The 17,834-nt window shown below is 38.9% G+C and overlaps 1 protein-coding gene across 1 annotated transcript in view; it reads left to right on the top strand.

Annotated features, from left to right (window-relative positions):
• Nucleotides 1-17,081, top strand: part of MSH2 (mutS homolog 2) — a 38,945-nt gene extending 21,864 nt beyond the window's left edge. Inside the window, exons 7-15 of the mRNA XM_026048079.1 lie at nucleotides 30-139; nucleotides 4,912-5,035; nucleotides 6,071-6,221; nucleotides 8,149-8,246; nucleotides 11,586-11,831; nucleotides 13,325-13,529; nucleotides 13,911-14,158; nucleotides 14,943-15,115; nucleotides 16,778-17,081. Of these exons, the coding sequence (XP_025903864.1) occupies nucleotides 30-139; nucleotides 4,912-5,035; nucleotides 6,071-6,221; nucleotides 8,149-8,246; nucleotides 11,586-11,831; nucleotides 13,325-13,529; nucleotides 13,911-14,158; nucleotides 14,943-15,115; nucleotides 16,778-16,948 (1,526 nt within the window). The 3' untranslated portion in view covers nucleotides 16,949-17,081. The remainder of the gene's footprint in view (nucleotides 1-29; nucleotides 140-4,911; nucleotides 5,036-6,070; nucleotides 6,222-8,148; nucleotides 8,247-11,585; nucleotides 11,832-13,324; nucleotides 13,530-13,910; nucleotides 14,159-14,942; nucleotides 15,116-16,777) is intronic.
• The last annotated feature ends 753 nt before the right edge of the window (nucleotides 17,082-17,834 follow it).

The following is a 17,834-nucleotide window of genomic DNA, read 5'->3' as shown; positions in this document are numbered from 1 at the left end:
CAATCATTCTTTTTTCTCTGCCCTAACAGGAGATCACCAGATGTTGTTGTTGGCAGTGTTTATAACACCACTTAATGATATCCACTCTGACTTCTCAAAGTTTCTGGAGATGATAGAAACAACATTAGACATGGATAAGGTACAAGATGGCATGTGGGAGGGGGTTTATTTAGCAATTTAAATTTTTATTGAACTTTACAATCTGCTCCACATTCACARAGCTAATTGATCATCTATATTAGGCAGTTTTAGCTTAGCAATAGAGTAAATGAGGACAGATATTAGGATAGCAGTTGAATATCAAGAGGATGTTCACCCAGTGCCTTACTTATCTAGTTTAATAACAAAATAGTTGGGATACATGGATGATAGGATCTTTTTTTGTTTTTGAAACTAACTAAATAAAACATGTATTAAAAGAGGGAAATTATTTTTCCACTTCTTCTTTTTTTGTTTCTTTGTATGTTCAATGATGTTACTGTGATGCATCTCAAATCGGGGTTATTTAACAAACATACTCTAGCTGTATTTCTCCACTTCCATAAAGTTCGCTAGATTTTGTTTTATTTCATAAGATTTAGTCTTCATAACTAACAATTTGCCTCTCTGGAAAATGATTGACCTAGAGAGAAAGCTTTTTAACTTAGTTTGCACCCATATCCCAAACTTGCTTATAAAATRATACACAGCTTACACATAAAGAGAAAAAAATGGCCAAAGTAAGCTGGAAGGAACATCTCGRTTGTTAAATCTATACCAGAGAGGTGATGAGTGTAAATGACTGATTTATCATTGTTTAGCATCGAATACTTAATTCATGTTTCTGGCTGCGTCCTTTTTCTTAACTGGGTGAAACAATGCCAAGATTTCTAGAACATTTCATATGTATTTTTTTCACTCCTTTTTTTTTTAGAGAATCTGTTCAATATATTTTGAAATTTGGCTATTTTAACAAAATTACTTTTTTCTTCTGGTTGTTTATTAGAACTTATTTAATGTTTCTTTCCTAATAAGATGCTTCTTTTCAAAAAGTGGGGGGAGCTTTTTGGGATTGTCATAAATGTCACTTTCAGCTGACTGTAGGAATATGAGATTTGCCCTCACTACCACGTTTGGCAAAGGGGGAGGCAAGTTGTGGAACAAAGTAACTTATCAAAACTGGGTGGGTTTCAGATTTTTTAACAACTTATTTTGCTCCAAAGGCGAAAGCATTGATTTTGATGTGCTTGTGCCATATATACTTCCATCAGTTGTGCTTTACTGCTTGCTTAGGGAAAGACTGCTCGACTGACATGTTTCTGTAATTTGTGATATATGCTAATGAAGAAATTTATAGCTTTATACTAGTTACAGACCATCTGTTGATGCAGTTGTTATGCCCTCGGACTCTGCTTTCTTTAAAACTGACAGCTGTTCTAAGCCTTTACCCTTCATAGTCCATCTCTTCACATTTCTTTTCAACTCCTATTTTAAGATGTTCTGTTGTCCTTCTAAACAGAATATTGAGTCAATTATTTTTAATTAAGTCCCAGGGAATCTGGTATTTTGGATTTAGTGTAAGGGTTTTAGTGCCTTTTTAAGATACTGGAATTGATTTAAATGGCTATAGATAAATCAACACTGATTTTACTGGAAAAATAAACATTCTTCTGTTTGAACATTAAAACCTGAACCTTTGACTTGCAATTCCTCTTAGATTCTTAGGAAATTCAAATAAAATACCCAGCTCTATTCTGAGTGTGATTGCAGGATGGGTTGTCATGGCAACTTAATTATGTCACTAATCCTTTCAGGATAACCATTGCAGCAGAAAAGGAAGCAACTGAGTTTAAAAAGTGTGGGATGCAGTTATTCATTTACCAGCTGTAGTAAATGTTGATAAACTGTCACTTCTGTTCCTGTATTTCATAGAATTGTGAAATTTAATTTGGAAAGGGACCTTTCAAAGTCATCTACTTCAACCACCTGCTCAAAGAAGGGCTGCCTTCAAAATGTGTTAGCAGTTCTCATAAAAGGGATTTGGAGTTCAGGTACTAGGAGCATAGCCCTTTACAGAAAGGTCTGCTTCTCATGTCATTTAGCTAGTTTAGGATAGTGCCAGAGTCTTCAAATGATTTTTGCTGTTTCATGTGAGTAACCCCTTGGAAATGAGACTCACTTGGGTCCTCCTTCTTGCAAGTATACATATGCACTAACCAAAATTTGATAATCTTAAAAGAGGCAGTAGATATTTATTAGAACAAAAGAGGATGCTTGCTCTCTTTTATCTGTATTGAATTAATGAGATTTGCTTTCAGTATAACCCCTTGTATATGAATAACTGCTGCCAGTGTCATGTTGTATAGAGTGAAAATGGTATTAGGGTATTTGGAACTGTCATGGGTACCTGTGCCTCTTGATTTCCTGCTTTCTGAAGCAGATTTAACACTTGGATTTAGAAGACAGTTCTAATTTAGCCTTCAGTGCATTTTACCTGCAAAATCTTGGTGAAGCACCAAGAAACCGAATAGTTGCCACTGCACATCCTTGTTAACGCTTGTTTTGCCAGGTTGTTGGCCACGTTCACCTGGTCACTTGCACAACTGAAGGTCTGCTATAACTTCCTAATTATAGCTTCTATATGAGAAGCACAGCTTTAAAAGAATTTGAGTATAATACAACAGTGGATACCTGATGTTGTTATTATTTAGTAGCATTATTTTTAATATATTTTTTAAACAATGCTTGCTCGATTTTTCTAACAGTTCAGCTCAACTTTTAAGTTCATATTAAAATATTTTCTATTAATCCCACTTTGATTCCTCATGGAGGATGTGATGGGATGAAGTAATTCTATTCAAGCTAAAGGTTGTCTAGTAACCTCTTAATGATAAAGGATCTGCCCTATCATAGTTGGCAATGGGATGTAGCCTGCTAAGCATCCTCAGATCTTGGTAGCTCTACCTAAAAATGCCACCAGGCAATTGAACCTGAGGCTGGAGCACCTGGTGGGCTGTGCAGAAGCTTTGTAACAAAAAAAACCCCAAACAATCCGACACAAAGCACTACGGCTTTTCATTTTGATGTTAACTTAARTTGTCTCATGAAGTCGGTCATTACTGCCCGTGGTGTGTGGCTGTGCAGTCGCACCTTTCTGTTTCAGAACCAGTCTTGCAAAACCAGGAATGGTCTTTTCTATCATGTGGACTATCATAAGCTATTCTTTTTGCAGGAGTACCCTTTACTGAGCTAACGGGAGGAGCAGACCTATCAGCAGGGACATTTCTGGAGAGAATAAATTTAAGTCACTTTCCTAATGCCTCCAAATTTTACACTGGCCCTCTAAAAAACAAACAAGGAACGAAACCTCGTGCTGCATCACTCTGTGAAGCTCATGTATCTCTGGTTAGGCCCCTGCACTGTGGGCGTACAACCAAAGCGGCACTGATGTGTGAGGCTGAGCGAAACACTTTGCAGCACTGATATTTGCACAGAGGAAACTAGCACCTTGGTTCAGTTCTCCTTCTGCGGAAGATGTAATTACTTGTCTGGGGAAAGTCATTCCCAGAAGAAACTAGCAATCCTTTGAACATACAGTATGTTCTGCACTTTCCTCACATGGTAATTTACTTAGCCCCCATTCCCAATTCAAAGGGCATAAGTAATCCTGAGGCTTTCATTTCCAGTTTGTATTTTCAGATCTTTGTCCCAAGTTGCTGCAAAACCTGTTAGTTTGCAGTCTATTGCTTTTAAAGTTGCCTTGTGCATTCCAGACTTGAAGCATTTTTTTGTGAATAAAAGCCGTATACCTGTGACTGTGGTGCCAGCAGCTGTAGCACCTCTTGCTCAGTGCTTTTTAGTGTAATATTTGTTTTGTAAGGGGCAAGAATAAAGGAACTGTGAAACCCTCTTTCTTTTTGCCCACCCTTCTCTTGCTAACATGTACTTGTGGATAAAAGTAAAGCTACACGCAAACCAGTATCTTGTTCAAGTAGTTGCAGCAGCTGTTAAGTACAGTTTTGCAGATAATGTCCAGCCAGAGGAAGTTTCACAAAAATAGTGGCTTGGTTTAACTTAAATGGACTTAGTTTCCATGTCACAGAAAACAATGCAAATACTTTATTGACTGCAAAAGTGTGTTTATATATATATATATATAAATATTTTCTTTTTAGTGGTTATAAATATATGTCTTCAAATTAAACTAAGGCCTTGAAGGGGGCTTATAATGTCACTGAGAATGCATACTTAGTAGTGGAAGCATGGGGAGGAGAGAAAGAAAAGGATGAGGTACAATGTAATTCATCAGCACCTCTTAAAAATGTTTAGTTTATAGGGAACTGTATATATATATATATATGCTTTTCAGCTCAGAATTGGATTGAAATTGGAGAGGATTTTTGGTAATAAAATACAGACTTACATTCAACTTTCGTAAAGCTGTTGAATGTGTATTGGGCAGGAAATGTTCTCAGAAGCTTCCATTTTAAACACTTCTTGTTTTGAAATGCTCTTTCCTCTTACAGTCTGTCCTGATTAGTTGCTTAAATCTAGGCTGACAAATGGATTTTGTGGAAATATGTAACAGTGTCATTTCCACCCACCTTGTTTCTTTTTCTTGTCTGTTTAGTATTGCTGTTGCTTTTATGCAAATGAAAAAATATGTAAACAACTGCATCCATTTCAAAGTAAATGAGTCAGTTAAATTGGTATATTTTTCTTGTGTAAAGTATGTCCTCTGAGGAAGAAATGTTTGAGTCTCATTTGTTTTSTGAGTGAATCAGACTCCAGTCAACCAAGGATACAGTTATCACAAATACTAATGCACTGCAAAATTGTACTTTATAAATATACATATGTGGGGAGGGATCTATATAGGGAGGGATCTATAATTCAGGGAGGGAATTATTTATATATTTATTTTTCCCCTAGGTGGAGAATCATGAATTTCTTGTCAAGGCTTCTTTTGATCCTAACTTGACAGAATTGCGAGAGAAGATGAATGAGCTGGAGGAGAACATGGAGTCCTTTTTAAAGAGTGCAGCCAAAGAACTAGGTAGGGTATGAACTGCCACTGCTTCTTGTATTCTGTGTACAATGCTCTCAGAAGAACTAGTGAAAACTGTTATTGAAGAGTTAAGGGTTGTTTATTTTATAACTAGTTTTTAGGTGACTTTAATTGTTACAWTTAGGTACAGCCTATTGAAAATGGAGTAATTTGGGGGTTCCAAATTGACATTTTTAAAGGATGGTGTCACAGCCTATTTCAAAGATTCTCATGCATATTTGCAAGATACTATAGAATTTCTTTTCTAGAACAACAACTCATCTAACTCTTGGTTAGATCTAATTTTTCATCCTTTAAGGATGTACACTGAAACATTTTTTGTCTGTCCATTCTGCCATTTTTTCCCACGTTCATTCAGGGCGTGCCAGTTTTCTGTGTGAAGCTCTTTGCAAAATATAATGCGTAACTCTTGGAAGCAAAATGAGAGATTTAAAGGGTTTTACATAGTGTAAACCGTGTGCAGCTGTGTAATGAATTGGACATTCAAAGAGCAACTTTAATTGAAATGCAAATGCAAATATGGCAAGGAAAACTGGCAACACCGGAGGTATTTTAGGTTATACCTTTAATAGCTTGCATATTTTTCAGTCTTGTTTTTTTAGTTCAGACAAGAWACCTTGCAGCAAAAGAAGGGAAGACAAGATTGCATAGGGATGCAGTGAGAAATCTCACCTGCAGAAGTATGTGTTGGAAAAAGAATCACAGGGCTAAATGTGCTGTGCTTGTTGCATTAATACAGAATATTCTTGTAATGTTATTCTTGTTTCTGGGGGACATGTAGCAATACATTGACGGAGTACTTGATTTGAATGCACAGTGTGGGGACATATGAAATAAATGAACCAGTAAATTTCTGTTAGGTCTGGTTACTTCTCCTATGTGTGCAGAGCTAAAGCAATATGCTGAATAGCATATCCTCGATGTGCTCTGTAGGGATTATTGAGCAGACATAGCATAGACTACAGGCTCTTGGGTGATGATTTTCTTCTTTCTTTTTCCTTCTCTGTTTTTTTCATTTAAAAGGTTTGGAAGCTGGCAAAAGTATCAAACTGGAGTCAAATTCACAGTTTGGGCACCATTTTCGAATTACTTGCAAGGAAGAAAAAGTTCTCCGGAACAACTCCAAGTACAGGATAATTGATACCCAGAAGAATGGCGTGAAGTTTACCAACAGGTATGAAAGGATATTGATGCCTTTTTATGCCTGCTGTGAGAGAAACAATTATTCCTTTCTCTGTAAGTATCCCAATAGACTGTCCTTCCTCCATCTTCAGTGGCTGAATTTTTATCTTYTTTTAATTAATTAACATATTGAAATGTTGAGCAAGACTCGCCTGAGGGAGGAGTAGTCATGCAGTAGTGTCTATTACAAGCACACATATTCATTCCTTTGCCAACGGTTCAGCTATTCTTGTTCTTTTAACTTTGACTAATTTCTCAGTTTTAGCTACCTAMTTGCATTCACTGTGACTGTTTACACAGACAGTCTCACAAGCTGCAATAGGAGGAAAGCTRTTTATGCTTATCATCAAATATGATGTGCAGCTGTTTTGTTAGTAGCTACTTTTCCTGTTCCAAACTMTGCTGTAGCTGAAGTTGCTTCTGTGCATTGGGCTTCTGTTCTGTGTCTCTATACCATAGAYTATTTTGGTTTGAAGGTTAATTGCCTTAATGTTGTTTCAGTGCCTCCTTATCCAGAGAACAATTCTGTTACAGGTCATCTATGCAGAAAATACACTTTTTGTTGCTCTTGTAGGTRTACTTATTAATTTATATTTATTTATTTCATTATTTAAAAGTTTCCTTTGCAGAATCGCCGTAGAATTGGATCCATTTTCAAAGCTAGATGAAGTAGTTCAAGACTTTGGCCAGCTACCCATCCTCTAACGATTAAATTTCACAAGTGAAAACTTTCTTTGGCAGATGTTACCAGAAATCCCGTTGTGTTATCTTGGCTCTTCTGCATTTGCTCCTTTTGCTGTGCGAATACAGGAGGAGTCTAAGTCTCCTCCTTAAATCCCTTGGATTATGTAGTCATGGCAGCATTTGGATCCTCATTTAGCCTCTTTTCTCCAGGGTGAATAAACCCATTTCTCACAGCTTCTCCTTGTATTTTGTGTGTTCCAGCTCCAAATCATTGTGGAGCCTGCCTGTTGGTTCAGCACCTCTTAAACTGGGGCTTGAACCTGGACCCAGTACTGGAGATGTGGTCTCACAGGTGCATGGTGAGGAAGGATCCCTTCCCTCCACCTGGGGGGTACCCTTAACCCAGTACAGCCAGTATGTGATTGTGAGTCCCTTTGCTGACAGGGACTCGTTGGTGGGTCCTGTTTAGCTTCTAGTCCACCAGAAGCCCCCACTCCTGTTTTGTGAAGCTGCTGTTTGGACACTAGCCTCTGTTCTTGCCAGGCTTATTTCATCCCAGCTGCTGCATGTCACATTTGACTTYGCTGAAATTTCTGGTAGCCTTTCTTTTATACAGTTTAGATCCTGCTGGATGACAGCCCTGCCCTCCAGCATATYGATTGCTTGCCTGAACGTGGTTTTGTTCATAAGCTACTGACTGTGTTTGAGAGGTACACTGTCTCATCACCCAAGTTGTTAGTGAGGGTGGGAACAATATGGGCCCCAAGAAATGCTGCAAGTAACCAGCAACCAACTGGATGGTTTGTATGACGAAAAACTACTCGCTCTAGCCCTGCTGCCTAGTTGAACAAGCTGAAATCCACAGTCATGAAATCATTATGTTACTCTGATGCTTGTGTTCCTTACTTGTCTCTGATTTTAAGCTCTCCATCACATGGGATGCCCATAACAAAACTAAATATACTGTAATATTTTTAAAAGTGGTTCTGTTCAGAGATGCTAGAATTGCTGTTTTGGCCCTTGTGGATGATACTCCCTTTGGGATTAATCTTGTCTGATATCTCAGCCTGAATGACTCTTAGATTATCTGCCCAGCCATTCTTGTGTTGAACCCTCCTGTTAACGCAGTGGTGGATCACYGATCTGACTCATGGGTGAGGAGGCCAAAAGCTTTACATTGTAGCAGTGAAGAGACAGATTTTCACAGCTTCCAAATATTGTGGTTTTGTTCACAGCAAACTGAGCTCCATCAATGAAGAATATATAAAGAACAGAGAAGAGTATGAAGAGGCTCAGGATGCAATCGTTAAGGAAATCATTAACATTGCTTCAGGTGAATGTGGCACTTTTGCTCTATATTGCAGTCTGGAGAGCTAGAAGGTTTTGCAGTTTCTTCTACTTCCTTCCTCACAGAATTAGTGTAAAAATGATCGCWTTTGAATGGTTGTTGAAGGCTTGAAATGTATTGCTGTCTTCTATGGACAGACCTTTTCCTGGTGTTGCTGCAAATATGCAGTGATGCTTAGTGCAAATGCATTAGAGGCAGGAAAACACTTAAATCTGAAGCATTAACATATTTGAATGTATTAAGTTACTGTAGAAATCCTAATGAGCTTTATGAGCTGCTGTCATGATGAGGAATTTGCTTGATAAATACGCTGTGAAATCAGCAGCTAATTGGATTTTTCGTTTTCCTCTTAGTAATTTTCAGGTGGTATTTTTTTGTTTGTAACACACTAAGGCTTTTATATTTATGTGGAAAGCTAATGGACAGGATTAGCTACAGTATGTCATCTACCTGGTATGTTTAAAAATAAGATTTCTGCTGCTGCAAAAAGTCATCCTGGACTCCTATYTGAAATCTMATGTCCTTTCTTCTACAAGAGGAGGAGAAGGAACTGTGATGAAGCTTAGCTTCAGCTTTACTMGGTTTTCCATGACATGGAGAATACGTACCAGTTATATAACTTAATATGGAAGCCTCACCTGATTTCCATGTTGTCAAACCGAGGAACAAATGGACAGTTGTCAAGCACATTAAGAGTAATCGTAGCAGTGCTGTTTAATGATGGACAACCATGGTCTTCAGCCATTACTGTTAAATGGATCTCTCCTGATCTGGACAAGTTTCCAGTTGTTATTATTCCACCCTCACTCCTATCTTCTATCAGGAAGAACTGAGAGAAGTTTATATCGGGGAGGATGTAGTATCCAACAGGGCCATTTTGCCCCTGCCCAGAGAGGAACACAACTTCATGTAACTATCGGTTGCAAGACCAAATTACTTCAAGTCTTTTAGTACAGACTTACTGGAATCTTAACATTTCCATGCCTACATGGGCAGAATGCYGGGGGCATTTTAAATAACCAGAGAGAGCTGGGCTCAGAGTTAGTTGGTGTAAAACTGTAACACAAGAGCAACAGCAAAGAAAAGGGCCAATGGACAAACATTCCTCTGGAAAATCATTTCTGATATTCCAAAAGTCAGACATATTTATAGGCTTATAAAAATATCCTTACATAGCAAAGTATTTAGAGTATTTAGTGTTCTGCCTTAGGTTCCTTATGGACCTTGAGTTCTGCACAAACTTTTAGTCTATTTCAGCTCATCCAAAAACACATGAGTTTTGTGACCAAAGTCCACAAATTACMACTCTAATTCTAGATTCAGAATTCAGAAGAGGAGGAGAAGGATGTTAATAAGTCAACACAAGAAAGTGAAAATTTCTTTATCTTGTAGACTCCCCAAGTGACTTGAGGCAATGTGCTTCAGATTCCTCATCTGTCAAAGTGAGTTAGAAACAGCTATTCACCGTCCACAGAAGCCACACAGCTTAGAGATGCACACTATGTCATATGTCCTGGAAACTATATTTGGGTATCCCTGCCAATACTGAATTTCCAGAGGAAATGTTCCTATATCAATATCAAAGAAAAATACATGTGCACCATGAGTACATTTTGAAGGGTAGGAACAGTTCGTAATTCTAGAGAATGGAGAAAAATACATTTGGGCTGCAGCTAAAAGCAGTCTCAGAATGAAAAAYTAGGACTTACCTGATCTCTGTCTGTGGCCTTCACAGTTATGACATGAGCACCTACAGGATTAATCATGTTTATAGAAGCGGAATAGGAATTCTGAACAAATACTGGAGCATTATCATTCACATCAGTCACTAGAACCGTGACAGTGGCAGTTGCCTAGAAAACAAAGTGGTTTCTTGCATTTTAGAATATTTAGYATATTTTGTTTAGTGATACATTTTTGTTATTTGCCTRTGCAGCAAAAGACATTAATTAGATTTTGAAAATGCTGTACTGAAACTCACCGGGGAGTACTCACTTCTGGGCAGAGTGCTGGCTCATGGGATAGAGTGCTAAGTTGGGGGGGCTAGAGTGCTCACACAGAGGGAATGCTCACTCAGGGGTGTAGTGCTCACTCAAACAGGGCAGAGTGCTCACTCATGGGGGGAGTTATCACTCACACTCATGGGGGAGTGCTCAGTCACAGGGCAGTGCTCACTCAGTGGAGTGATCACTCACAGGGATTATGCTTACTCATGGGGGCAGTGCTCACAGGGGTGGAGTGCTCACTCACACTCAAAGGGGGAGGGAACAGAGTGCTCACTCACGACTGGAGTGCTCACTCCTTGAGGGAGTGGTCACTCACAGAGGGAGAGCTTACTTCCCAGACTAGTGCTCACTCATGGGGGGCAAAGTGCTCACTCACGTGTGGAGTGCTCAGTCATGAGGAGAGAGATCACTCTTGCAGGGCGGAGTTCTAAATCACAGGGAGAAGTTTTGACTCCCTCCACTCATGGGGGAGTGCGCACTCATGGGGACAGAGTGACAGCTCCCTGGGGGAGCCAAGTTGTCACTCATAGGTGGGAGTACTCACTCATGAGGAGAGTGCTCACTCACGGTGGGAGTGCTCAATGACGAGGTCAGTGATCACTAACACTGGGTGGAGTGCTCACCCTTAGGGTGGTAGTACTTACGGTGGTACTGCTCACACACGGGGCAGAGTGCTCAGTCACAGGGGGAAGTTCTCACGGGGTGAGTGAACTGTGCCTGTGAATACAGGACGAGCGCTCAAATTCGTGCAGGAGTGCTCATTGCGGGGGAGTGCTCACTCAATGGAAAAGTGCTCACTCATACAGGAGTGCTCAAGTGTTATCACACTCYGGGGAGTGCACACTCCCGTGAGTGGACAATCTGGGGAGTGGGCACTCCCCTGAGTTTCCACTCCTTTGAGTGCACACTCACTATGGGAGTGCTCAGGGGTAGTCGTCACAGAGTGATCRCTGGGGGTTGTTCTCGCACGAGCAGTGCTCGCTCACCAGGCAGAGTGCTAACTCACGAGGAGGCTGAGTGCTCACTCACGGAGGGAGTGCTTACTCATGGAGGCGTGCTCTCTCAAGGGGGAGAGTGCCCACTCATGGAGGGAGTTTTCACAGGGGAAGTGCTCACTCACACTGACCAGTCTCTTTTGCAGTCCAAGCATGGAAGGTTTAGAATTACGGTGATGGTGACTGCTGACTTGAGCAAAACTGAATTTTAAGGCAAATGAATTAGTTAATTCTGTGAGTTGAATAAGGCTTTAATTTATCTCTTCAAGAACAACAACAAAAAAACTCTTTATGTTGGATTTGTATTTCTCTAAACAAAACAGGTTATGCAGAGCCAATACAGACCATGAATGATGTGATAGCTCAGTTGGATGCAATTGTCAGTTTTGCTCATGTGTCAAATGGAGCTCCGGTGCCGTTCGTCCGTCCTGTYATCCTGGAGAAAGGACAAGGAAGAATTGTGCTGAAGGGCTCCAGGCATCCTTGCATCGAAGTGCAAGATGATGTAGCCTTCATCCCCAATGACGTTACGTTTGAGAAGGACAAGCAGATGTTCCACATTATTACTGGTAAATGTTTGTGTTCTCTCTTTCACATTCTCCATTTCACATTCTACATTCAATAATGATGTATTTTCTCAAAACAAGCAAAAAAACCCCCACTCAGTCAAAACAACCTCTTTAATCAATGGAGGGTGAGCGGCTAGGAAGTCATTCAGGTGTCTGTTTTGGGAATAAGATTTAGCCCAGGARGAAGAAAACACATTTGTAAGATATTGTTATATATGGCATTTTTTTAGAAAAGCTACCATGTTCTTCTTGAATGTTTCCTTTGATATTAGATGTTATGTATGTTTATGTACATATGCCCATATTTCCCACCTGTCAAGTGCCTATTCTTTGAATTAGGTGTTACAGTTGTAATTAGAGCACAGTTTTTTGGAGGTGATCACTAATTTAAAAATAGTAGTTTGGGAAGAAAAAAGTTACTTGTTAGGAGACAACAACCAAGAAATTACTCAATCCTTAATATGCGTATATTTTACTTCAGGGAATAGCACTCAGTGAGCCAGGCAACCTCAGAACTTAAAGAATCTTAATCTATTTAAGGGGTTTGGAAAATTCCATTAGGCATCGACTGTATTGTAGCCATGTAGGTGCCTTTTGTAGGTAAATTTTAAGCAGTTCATTAGTGTTAATGTTTCCTTCATTTAGCTTTAAAGTGAATTTTAAATGTAAAATATATTTTAATGAATGTACCCTTTTCTCCTCTATTCTCTGGTGCAATTAAGGTAATTTTACTACATAGGAAAGCATTTTTAGTGTTTATATGTTTAATTGAATTTTAATTTCCATCCAGATGTCCTTGACACATTCTGATTAGGAAAGATCTTAAATTAGAGAATGATTAATGAACTACTTCTAACATAAAAACAGAAACTAAGAATATGAAAAGCATGGTAAGATGTATAATAACAAACTTTTTTTTTATGATTTGCCAAAGCATAAAATTAGTTTTAATGAACAGCTTTTAGAAAAAGACTTTTTATTTTGTTTGTACTTCAATTAAAATTAATTACTTAATATTTTTGTGTTTTTGCAGATTCAGAACTCCTTTAGATTGTAATTTAGTTCTCCAGCTAGCTATCTCTCCMTGCCTATAACTAAGATACTTATTATTTATAGACAAATTTTAATTGTTGAAATGAAAATAAAACTATTAGCATTCTTAAACAGTGATACTGATGACTGACAAATGAAAACTCACTAATTTCAGGTATGAACACGCCCTTTAGATGACTGCTTATGCTTTTGAGAAGTCACAGAACTTAGGGAGCTTTTCATATTCCCTTTCTTTTAAAAAGCCATTCAGTAATATGTCTGAGCAAGCCATGTAGTAGCAGAGCTACTTGTTGCACCAGTTAGACAAGTTTGCTGCTCTTTTCTGGCAGAAGAATGAGAAGTTTAAATATTGTTTTAATTTAGAGCCTGTTCCCCTTTGAAAGGGTCTTAAAATGTTACAAGATGATGTTCTGAATTCATTTAAATTTTTTCTTCTTTAGGCCCTAACATGGGAGGAAAGTCAACGTACATCCGACAGACTGGGGTGATAGTTCTCATGGCCCAAATTGGGTGTTTTGTGCCGTGCGACTCTGCAGAAATAACCATTGTGGACTGTATTCTGGCTCGGGTAGGAGCTGGAGACAGTCAGCTGAAAGGTGTATCTACTTTCATGGCCGAAATGTTGGAGACTGCATCAATCCTTAGGTAAGCCSTGTATACATTTGGTTTCATCACTTGGGCATCATAGGAAGGGACAAGTTCTAAATATGATACAACATAGATTTTTTTTTCTCCTCTTATGGAGCTGACTAGTTGTTATGACTCAAAATGGAGGATCTCAAGACCCTTTTAGCAGGATTGTAAGTTTTTGCAGTAGTCTTCTCTTTATTTCAGCTGTTACCAGAAGACCAAATTCAAAACGAACTAGAAGTGATCCAACTTGGAAGAGTCTTTGTAATGCTTTACACATATGTTGTAATGTAAACAGCAGGTGTGTGCCTGGACTCTCTCTTACACCGTATGTCTACATCTCGAATATGCAGAGTTCTTGTTCTCAAGTTATAAAATGTTTTTTTCTGTTTTTAGGACAGCATCTGAAAACTCCCTGATAATCATTGATGAGCTGGGAAGAGGAACTTCTACCTATGATGGCTTTGGCTTGGCATGGGCTATTTCAGAGTACATTGCTACCAGAATTTGTGCTTTCTGTATGTTTGCCACACATTTTCATGAACTGACAGCGCTTGCTGACCAAGTGTCCACAGTCAATAATTTACACGTCACCGCGCTGACTAGTGACAACACACTGACGATGCTCTATCGTGTCAAGGAAGGTAAGACTTTTGTAAGCTGTGAATAGGGTAAATTTTATGTACCCTGAGATAGGGAGGAGGAAAGAATCTTAAAGGAAAAGAACACRAAAATATATTTTATATGCAGTACTGCCCCTTAGTTTTTACCTGAATGCAATGGACATGCTCTTTTCTATGGACAGAGAACTGGTATGACAATACTCTCTTTTTTTTTTCTTCTTTAGAACTGAAGTAGTGTGAGAAGCCATTGTGAGAATTTTTCTCAACCAAATGTTATGAACAGTGTATTAATTGAAGTAAATAGGAAATTAAAGTTGAAAGGTCATAACAYGATTAAAACTCCTGGAGATTATAGAGTTACTGATGTAAATTCAGAAGGGTGTGTGTATGTAAAAATATATATATATAATATATGCACACACATATACATAAGTATAAAATATATACATAATATATATGTAAATATATATATATGTGTGTGTGTGTATTTAGTGTGAGTGACCATATTCTATAGATGGTACTGAAAGTACTTTAGTAARAAACACTTCAGGTTTCATTCATTCCCATTTGCCATTTCTTAATGTAGCGCTTTTGAAGCTTTATTCAGAGAGCTTAATTAAAAAGCATATTCTTTAGTCACATGTGGTTCAAAATGTAAATCGTAAAATGTTAGGAGAACGCAAGCATATTGTACACTCAGTTCTTCAGAACRGAGAATTATTACAAGACTGTTCATATAATCTTTGTGTATTCTTACTATGTCTTGAGAAGTCTTTACAGATTGTTGTTCTCTCTCCACCCCCAGGTGTTTGTGACCAGAGTTTTGGAATACATGTAGCAGAGTTGGCAGCTTTTCCAAAACATGTAATTGAGAGTGCAAGAGAGAAGGCATTGGAGCTGGAGGAGTTTCAAAACATTGGCAAATCCAAGGAATGTGAAGGAGAACCACCACTCAAGAAACCTTACAGAGAAAGAGAGGTTTGCTAACCTAAAAGGTTTTGTTTGTTTAGCTGGAGTAACTCAAGCAAAATTTTTTTAGGATTCAGATTCCCTCAAAGGTTGAGGATAAAAGCTGCTACCTCATTTCACCCTAACGAAATAGTTTAGTTATGAAGCTCATGGGGAGTTGAAGACATTTTGAAAGATATAGTGGGTTTTGGCTTGGACTTGTTTCAAGTTGACATAAGGAAGAATTTCATCTAAAAACTTAAACATTCATGAGAATTAAATCTCTTTTTCTTTTCTCTTAAAGAATAGTAATCAGCAGTTAGTATGATTGGTAAGAACTAAAATCATATAAGGGACCATGTCTCCAGCAATCCCTTACATTTTTCTCTATGCTATGAACCAAAGCCAGTATTTTGTGATCTTCTCTTCTGTTGGCTATGCAGTGTGTGCCGTGTGTGCACACCATATTTCAYGAGACTTCTAAGTTTGTCATTTTGTGTTAATTGTTGTTTATGTTCTTCTGGGCTCTGCAGGTAGGCTTCATCTGTTCTTGCTCCCTGTTTTTGATGKCTCAGCACTAATTTCTTGGAGCATCAGTTCAGATCTGTTAACATCAGAAAAAGGAGTGCCCAGCTTTCACCTTTGCACCCCTCCCTGTCCTGCCAGAACTAYGATGTCTCACCAGCCCTTCTTATTGAAAGGCTTGGGAATGTCTGATTTGCAGTTGTATGAATTCTTCCTGTTTAGCACAGTCTGTGAGAGTCTGAGCCTCATTCTCTCTACTCAACTGTGGAGGAAAAAGCTCTTGGCTTTGCACATGGCAACAGTTGAGAAAATCTGCACATGGCACAGACCTGAATGCATCTGCACTGCAGACCTCACAGTCACATAAAGCCATATGAGATAATTTTTAAGTTCATGAATGAACTTTCTTTCCTCCTCTCTTCTGCACTTGAAGCACACTGCATTAGTCCTGAATGATGTAAAAAAAAAAAAAAAAAAGGATAAAGCTAAGCAGGGTTTGCAGTAGAGTCCTAGAATGCCCAATGAACTGGTCACTATTCTGTCCTCTTGGCAAATGGTTTCTAACACAGAGGATCTGAACACTAAGCATTGAAATGTTTGTCCTTACTATTGAATTCGGATTGTTTAGAAGTTCCCCCTTGCCTGTTGGTGCGAAAGCATATGTGCAGAGCTTAATTATCGTCTGCTCTCCGTGGTGACGGCCAGCCTCCAGTTGCTTGGTAACAACTTGTTCTTTCGTTTTGCTTAGTGAAGCACTGGTTTTGGTTTATGGTTCCTTCAGAAGTAACTAGTTTGGGTAACAGAGCCATTCCTGTGCTCTCACTGCCCGCAGTGTYCACCTTGCATGGCTGCACACAGGAACCAAATGTGGAATATTCATAGGAACTGTCAGGGTTAAATATTCCATTAGCAACTATTTCCACTGATCAACAGATGTTTTTTGCTCATGGATTCGGAGGGAAAAGAACTTATGATGCCAGTAACTAGCTTGTCCTGGTGATGAGACCATGTCAGCAAGTCCAGAAGTAGTAGTCTCTTGCCTGCAAAAGTTTCAAGGAAAATCATTCTTATAAATTTATAAGCTAAACATCATCTTTGTGTGTGGATGCTTTTTAAAATATTATTATTGATTTAGTCTCTCCCTCTCCTCTGTTGCCTCCATTTTAGGAAGGTGAAAAAATAATTCAGGATTTTCTTTGTCAAGTGAAAGCATTGCCGCTGGCGGATATGTCAGAAGAAGATATCAAAACCAAGCTGAAGCAGCTGAGGAATGAAGTGTTGGCAAAGAACAACAGTTTTGTGAATGAAATAATTTCCCGAACGAAAGTTACAACATGAAAGATGTGAGAACAGGATACAGCTCTTGAAGTGTTTTATGTTACAAGAACTTTCATTTTCTTGTTAATTTTTATACTTTGTGATATTTTTGTACTGATTTAGGTAGGCTGTTTCTCTTGGATTGTAATTATTTTGTAGRAAAAAAAATCCCTCCCCCCTCAAGAAACGTAACTCTGAGCACATTCTGTCGCAGTTCCTACTTTAGTTGTGATSGTGTGTGCCCTTTCAGAAATGCAGAATAAAATTCTTTGTCATTATTAAGAGAATTGTTAACTGTATAAACAAAAGATGTTTTACCAGAAAAGGTGTGCTAGGAAGTATAACAGTTCAGATGGCAAACAGCTATCATGGGCTTGGAAAGCAACAGCCTTTATACCATGATTCCTTTTTCTGTGATGCAATTACACCCATTAAATCAATGAAGTTTTAGAAGTGCTATATAATGTTCCATTAGGAAAAAGCAGGTGATCTCAGGGATTAGTTGTAGGATTTTGGTGTGTGCACATGTGAGGAGCTTGGGCAGGGGGACAGAATTAGTGGGGTTTTTCTGTTTGTTTTGATGTTGGGCCAGGTAATGCTTGACCTGTATTGAAAACTGGCAGTGTTGAAAGATTAGTAGGAAAAGTGTTTAGCATGATCGGAATACAGGAACAAACTGCTGAAGATGCCGTGTGTGAGATGCTGATGTCCTGAAGCAGAGATCACCTGAGCGGGCGCTGCCGCGCGCGGCTGCCACTGCTGCTCCCAAGGCTCCGCYGCAGCTCTGCGGCAGGGACTTGCCCCTTGCACCCACTGGTATGTAAACGATCCAGCAAMGGTTTTAAGAGTTGTCTTGCTCAACTTGGTATTGGATGATCTTTACTTGTAATTAGACTACAACTTGGAA

Source organism: Nothoprocta perdicaria, unplaced genomic scaffold (genome assembly GCF_003342845.1).
Source record: "Nothoprocta perdicaria isolate Ctin4 unplaced genomic scaffold, notPer1 scaffold_51, whole genome shotgun sequence".
Lineage (NCBI taxonomy): Eukaryota > Metazoa > Chordata > Aves > Tinamiformes > Tinamidae > Nothoprocta > Nothoprocta perdicaria.
The sequence above is the reverse complement of the archived record's forward strand: the minus strand, read 5'-3'. Positions and strand labels throughout refer to the sequence as shown.